This window comes from Protobothrops mucrosquamatus, unplaced genomic scaffold, assembly GCF_001527695.2.
Source record: "Protobothrops mucrosquamatus isolate PMUCROS unplaced genomic scaffold, P.Mucros_1.0 scaffold6308, whole genome shotgun sequence".
Classification (NCBI taxonomy): Eukaryota; Metazoa; Chordata; class Lepidosauria; order Squamata; family Viperidae; genus Protobothrops; species Protobothrops mucrosquamatus.
The window spans coordinates 14,948-22,034 of NW_015392136.1; the positions used below are offsets into that span (position 1 = coordinate 14,948).

At 44.9% G+C, this 7,087-nt stretch overlaps 1 protein-coding gene across 1 annotated transcript in view; it reads right to left on the minus strand.

The window, feature by feature from the left end:
- Nucleotides 1–2,072, minus strand: part of LOC107300174 (NAD(P)(+)--arginine ADP-ribosyltransferase 2-like) — a 4,349-nt gene extending 2,277 nt beyond the window's left edge. Inside the window, exon 1 of the mRNA XM_015829514.1 lies at nt 2,004–2,072. Coding sequence (XP_015685000.1) covers nt 2,004–2,072 — 69 coding nt within the window. The remainder of the gene's footprint in view (nt 1–2,003) is intronic.
- Nucleotides 2,073–7,087: the final 5,015 nt, after the last annotated feature.

Consider the following 7,087-nt stretch of genomic DNA (forward strand, 5'->3'; position numbering starts at 1 on the left):
AAGAAGAAGAAGAAGAAGAAGAAGAAGAAGAAGAAGAAGAAGAAGAAGAAGAAGAAGAAGAAGAAGAAGAAGAAGAAGAAGAAGAAGAAGAAGAAGAAGAAGAAGAAGAAGAAGAAGAAGAAGAAGAAGAAGAAGAAGAAGAAGAAGAAGAAGAAGAAGAAGAAGAAGAAGAAGAAGTTGAAGTTGGAAGGGACCTTGGAGGTCATCTAGTCCAACCCCTTGCTCAGGCAGGAAACCCTATAGACCATTTCGGACAAATGGCTGTCCAGTCTCTTCTTAAAAACCTCCAGTGTTGGAGCATTCCCAGCCTCTAGAGGCAGGTTGTTCCACGGGTTAATTGTTCTAAGTGTCAGTAGCACAGTGCAGTGAGACACGTACAGATCTGTACAGTGGAGAAACAAAACAACAACTTCACATGCTCCTGGCGCAACGCAGGAGAACAAAGCTATCGGGACCAGACACAACAGTCCGTCTTCATGTGAAAGACATAGGCCGGTCTTTCATAGACAACAAAAGTCCACATTCTGGACAGAGAGGACCGCTGGTTTGAAAGAGGGGTCCAAGAGACCATCTAGGTCAAAATTGAACAGCCCCCTCTCAGCAGAGGCGGTGGAGGATACGAGACCACCCATCAGAAGGGTTAATACCACTTTACAAGGTCTTGGTAAGGCCACACTTGGAACACGGCATCCAGTTTTGGTCACCACGATGTAAAAAAGATGCTGAGACTCTAGAAAGAGTGCAGAGAAGAGCCACAAAGATGATCAGGGGACTGGAGGCTAAAACATATAAGGAACGGTTGCTGGAATTGGGTATGTCTAGTTTAACGAAGAGAAGGACGAGGGGGGACAGGATAGCAGTCTTCCAGTATCTCAGGGGCAGCCATTTGTCTGAAATGATATACGGTTTACTGCCTGAGCAGGGGGTTGGACCAGATGACCTCCAAGGTTCCTTCCGACTTTTTTTTTATATTATTATTATTATTATTATTATTATTATTATTATTATTATTATTATTATTATTATTATTATTATTATTATTATTATTATTATTATTATTATTATTATTATTATTCTATTCTATTCTATTCTATTCTATTCTATTCTATTCTATTCTATTCTGCATTTTACTATTCTACTCTGCATTTTATTATTCTATTCTATTCTATTCTATTCTATTCTATTCTATTCTATTCTGCATTTTACTATTCTATTCTGCATTTTATTATTCTATTCTATTCTATTCTATTCTGCCGTCTCTCTCTCTCTCTCTCTGTTTCTTTCACACACACACACACACACACACACACACACACACACACACACACACCTCTCACTTCCGAAATCGTGTAGGTTTTCCTGCCTGAGCAGGGGGTTGGACTAGACTCCAAGGTCCCTTCCAACTTTATTATTATTATTATTATTATTATTATTATTATTATTATTATTATTATTATTATTACTACTATTATCTCCTGTTTACAACACGGTCCTTTCAGCAGTTACAAGAGGGCTCCACACCGATAATGCGGTATTCAGGTGACCCCGAAGGCACAGATCGACCCTCAAGTGGCCTCAAGAATTCTCAGGAAGAGCGCTAACGTCCAGATGACTGCAGGGAACACAAACCCTTCCATCCTCCACCGTTCAGTCAGAACTGAAGAAGGATGAGAAGCGAGACTTCTTCTAACTCCAGTCACCTTTTGGAAAAAGCCCCTTGGGGACCGCGACCAGGTAGGGGGGCCCTTGTGGTCTCCAAGGCTCTGTCTGGTGGGACCCCGCTCCCTGGCCTCGGCCTCGTTTGGATGGCCTCATCAGGGACCCACAGGACAGGTTTTCTTCCTCACCCACTCCCCTGTTTCAGACACAGCCAAGGTCTTCCCAGCAGGAAGGGATTGTTAACAGCAGGAGGTGGGGAGGTGAGGGCCCTGCTGCCTGCCTGTCCGGCGACCCCTTCCCATTCAGAGAGGTGGAAATTCCCACCGCAGCAGCTCCATTCGTACCTGTAAAGGTCCTGCGAAGAATCCGATCAGGCACAAGACCTGGACTATCCGGAGGGTCGGGGTCTTCATGCTGACTCCTGAGAAAAGAAAGACAAGGGGGGTGTGTAAAGCCCACCCGGGATCTCAATAAAATGTCGATCGATTTAAGTCGTACCAATAAAGGGGAAGCTTTGTCGCTGAGGGTTAGATTTAGGGTTAGGGATCCCTAGTCCTCCCTGAGCTGGGTGGTTTTCTTGTAGACATTTCATGACCCGGGGTCCCTTCCAGCTTCTATTCTATTCTATTCTATTCTATTCTATTCTATTCTATTCTATTCCATTCTATTCTATTCTATTCTATTCTGCATTTTGTTATTCTATTCTACTATTCCACTGTACTCTATTCTACCTATCCTATCCTATCCTATCCTATCCTATCCTATCCTATCCTATCCTATCCTATCCTATCCTATCCTATCCTATCCTATCCTATCCTATCTAGTCTAGTCTAGTCTAGTCTAGTCTAGTCTAGTCTAGTCTGGAAGGAAAGAAACAGTTGATGCTTCCCCAGCCATCTCAGAACCACATTAAAAGTTGGAAGGGACCCTGAGGTCTTCTAGTCCAACCCCCTCCTGAAGCAGGAGACCCTTACCGTATCAAAGAGTTGGAAGGCACCTTGGAGGTCATCCAGTCCAACCCCTTGCTCGGAGCCCCTACAGCATTTCAGAGAAGTGACTGTCCAGTCCCTTCTTGAAAGCCTCCAGCAACAGAGCACCCACAACATCCGGTGGCAAGCAGTTCCACTGGTTACATGTCCTCCCTGTCAGGAAATTTCTCCTTACTTCCATGTTGCTTGTCTCTCGGATCAGTTTCCAACTGTTGTTTCCTGTCCTGGCCCTCAGGAGCAGCCTTCACACAAACCCGGGTGAACCCCAGATCCCAACCAAGGCTGTTTCTGTTTCATCTGTCACTTTTTAAATATAACATTTCTATGGCACCAAACTCACCTGTGCAGCTCTGGGCAGTTGGCAGCAGTATAATAAAGTGATTCGAACCGCTGAATAAAAGCATGTAGATTAAAAACAACAGATTCAGAATTAATATTTCTTGGTGGATTCCACCCGAACCCGCCCAGCTGTCCCACTTACACAGTTGTGATGTCAAGTTGAAGCTTGAGCAACTCCTTGGGGCTCGGCAGGATTGTGGTCACCTCGAGCAAAGTGGCTCCTTAAGAGGTGTTTCGGTGGCCCCTCCCCGGCTGAGCAACTGCCAATGGTGGAGAGGGCAAGCCGGGCGAGGCCCTTGGGGCAGGAGGGGCACTGTCCAAGGAGAAAAGTGATGGGGGGGAACACGAGAAGGGAGCCAGGAAGCACTTCTGATGCCAACCCCCCAACTCTGGTGGGAAATCCCCAGGGCTGGGGGAGAAAGGGACTCCCTGTTAAACCAAGCAGGAAGAAAAATATAGGATAGGATAGGATGGGATATGGAATATGAAATATGGACTAGAAGGAATAGGGAATGGAATAGGGAATAGAGTGGAGTGGAGTGGAATGGATGGGAATGGAATGGAACAGAACGGAATTGAATGGAATAGGGAATAGACTAGAATAGACTAGAATGGAATGGGATGTGATGGAATGGAATGGAACTGAATGGAATAGGGAATAGAGTAGAATGGGATGGGATGGGATGGGACGGGATGGGATGGGACGGAATGGAATAGAACGGAATGGAATAGAACGAAGTGGGATGGGATGGGATGGGATGGAATGGAATGGAATGGAACTGAATGGAATAGGGAATAGAGTAGAATGGGATGGGATGGGATGGGAGGGATGGGATGAGATGGGATGGGATGGAATGGAATGGGATGGGATGGGATGGGATGGGATGGCACAACCTAGGAGAACAAACCCATCAGGACAAGATCCAAAAGTCCACATTCTGGACAGAGAAGACCGCTGGTTGGAAAGAGGGGTCAAAGAGTTGAAAAAGCACCTTTGGGACAATGACAAAAAGCGAGAAGGGCCTTGGCCTAGTTTGGATGGCCTCACAATGTCCCATATGGCAGATTTTCTTCTTCACCCGCTCTCCTTTTTTAGACACAATCAAAATGTTGTCAAGTGGAGAGGGGAGGACTGCCACCTGCCTATCTGGCAGCCCCTTTCCATTCAAAGAGGTGGACACTCCTGCTGCTGAAGCTGCTCCATTTCTACCTGCAAAGGTCCTGTGAAGAGTTTGATCAGGCACAAGACCTGGACCATCTGGATGGTCGGCGTCTTCATGGTGGCTCCTGGGAAAAGATAAAACAAGGAGGAGCCACAGTTGCATGTAAACCCCATGCAGGATCTTAATAAAACTTTGATGGATTTAAGGGACCTTGAAGGTCTTCTAGTCCAACCCTGCTCAAACATTGCACCTACACCATTTCAGACAGGCGGCTGTCCAGTCTCTCCTTCAAAGCCAAGAGGCAAGGTCCAGAAAACCCACCCACAGACAAAAGGGTTTTGTCTGCAGCAAAGTGAAGGCTTACCTGGGCCAGGTCCATCAGTTAGGTTATCGTTGGAGTCCCTTTGTGGTTGCCAAATTGTTGAGAGAATCGGTTCAGGTCCGTTCTTTCTCCCAAGCCGGGAGAGAAGCGACGAGCGAAAATCAAGACCTAAGGCAAGCTGCTTATGAAAAGGAGATTCCCTTTATTTCCAAATAACAGCAACAAGGGGCTCTTGGGGGCAGCTAGTAAATTGGGGTTCTTGGTGAGTTTTTATATGTTTTCAGTTCTTTGTTATCAATGTATGGATATCTGTTCTTTCCACAATACTCTAATTGCTGTTATACATTTTCCTTTTGTTGTGTATGATGCTCCGGCTGATCTTTGGGGCTAAGGGAAATGTGAGTATAAATGTTTTTGGTTTTCTAATTTGGCCCTAGGCTGCGTAATCAGTTTCAGTCCTTTATGCAGTCGGCCCATCTTTTCAGAGATTGCTTTGTTAGGCTTTGTTGTGCTAATATTTCCCACCACTGGAGAGAGCGTTAAACTCCGGTCATATCTTTTAACTTCTAGAGCATATCAATCATTATATCCGTGCCATTTTAATCTCCTTTATTAATTTGTTACTAAATCACCAGGCTACAGAAATAAGAGTCGGAGTTTCCTTAGAGGTGCCCAGAAAGAAAACGGGGAAGAAAAGTGACTGATAAGACCCCATTTTAGGACTGGGAGCAATTGTTAATGAGAAGGAGCTTGGCTGTTTTGTGCCATGTAAAATAAAACAATAAAATAAATAAAAAATTAAAATAGAATAATATAATAAAAAATAAAAAAATAAAATATTCAAAGAGGTGGAAATTCCCACCGTAGCAGCTCCGTTTTTACCTGCAAAGGTCCTGGGAAGAATCCGATCAGGCACAAGACCCCGGCCATCCGGAGGGTTGGGGTCTTCATGCTGACTCCTGAGAAAAGAAAGACAAGGAGGAGCCACAGTGGCGTGTAAATCCCACCCAGGATCTTAATAAAACGTTGATCAATTTAAGTCGTACAAATAAAGGGAAAGCTTTGTCGCCGAAGGTTGAAATGAGGGGGTTCTGGGGGCTCTCTAAGTTTGGTGGTTTTCTTGAAGACCTTTCATGACCCAAAAAAGGGAACATCATCAGTGCTAGAAGAGAGGGGGGTTTGTGAAGAGCAGGAGGAGGAGGAGGAGGAGGAGGAGGAGGAGGAGGAGGAGGAGGAGGAGGAGGAGGAGAACGACGACGACGACAATGACGACGATGACTCTGGGGTCCTTGGTTCTCTCTGAGCTTGGTGGTTTTACTGAAAATGTTTCATTCCTAAACTAGAGAACATCAACAGTGTTAGAAGAAAAAGGAGGGTCATCCTCCTCCTTCTTCTCCTCATCTCCACAAACCTCACTTCCTTCTAGCACTGATGAAGGTCCCTAGTGGGGTCTTGAAATGTCTGCAAAAAAAGCCAACAACAAGAACCCTACAGTCCTCCTCCTTCTCCTCTTCTTCTTCCTCTTCTTCTTCTCCCCCTCCCCCTCCTCCTCCTCTTCCTCCTCCTCCTCCTCCTCCTCCTCCTCCTCCTCTTCTTCTTCTTCTTCTTCTTCTTCTTCTTCTTCTTCTTCTTCTTCTTCTTCTTCTTCTTCTTCTTCTTCTTCTTCTTCTTCTTCTTCTTCTTCTTCTTCTTCTCCTCCTCCTCCTCCTCTTCTTCTTCTTCCTCCTCTTCTTCTCCACCTCCTCTTCTTCTCCTCCTCCTCCTCCTCCTCCTCCTCCTCCTCCTCTTCCTCTTCCTCTCCTCCTCCTCCTCCTCCTCCTCCCTTCTCCCCTCCCAAGCAAAAAAGATGTTGAGACTTTGGAAACAGTGCAAAGATGAGCGACTAAGATGATTAAAGGCCTGGAGACTAAAACATATCAAGAACAGTTGCAGGATTTGGGAATGGCCAATCTAGAGAAAAGAAGGACTGGTGGTGGTGTGGGGGGGGCATGATAGCATAGACTAAAGAATAGAATAGAATAGAATAGAATAGAATAGAATAGAATAGAATAGAATAGAATAGAATAGAATAGAATAGAATAGAATAGAAGTTGCAAGGGACCTTGGAGGTCTTCTAGTCCAACCCACTGCTCAAGCAGGAGACCATCTACCATGAATGAATGGCAAGATTTGCAAGTGGGGAATTGTTCTCCCCAAATAGACCGACGTGAATATTCATTGTTTATTTTTCTGTCTTATTTTGAATTCTTTTGGCTACTTCCTTGTGCTAATATTGGCCACCGTTGGAGAGCTCCTTAAACCACCAGTGGTTTTTTTTTAGAACCTCTAGGGTGTATGAGTAATTCTCTCTGGCCCATTTTCATCCATTTATTAATGAGTTACTCAATAACCAAGATACAGGAATAACAGCCAGAGCTTCCTTAGAGGTTCCCAGGAAGAAAACAGAGAAATATCAAGTGGCAGATCCCACCCAATTCTAGCACTGGGAGAGACTCTTAACGACATGAGTTTGACTGTTGTGTACCCTGTAAATAAACTAAAAGGGGAGATTTGAGTGTGAAGCAGTGACTGTCCCAAAAATGAGGAGAATACCTTCTCAATGGCTCACTTTCCTC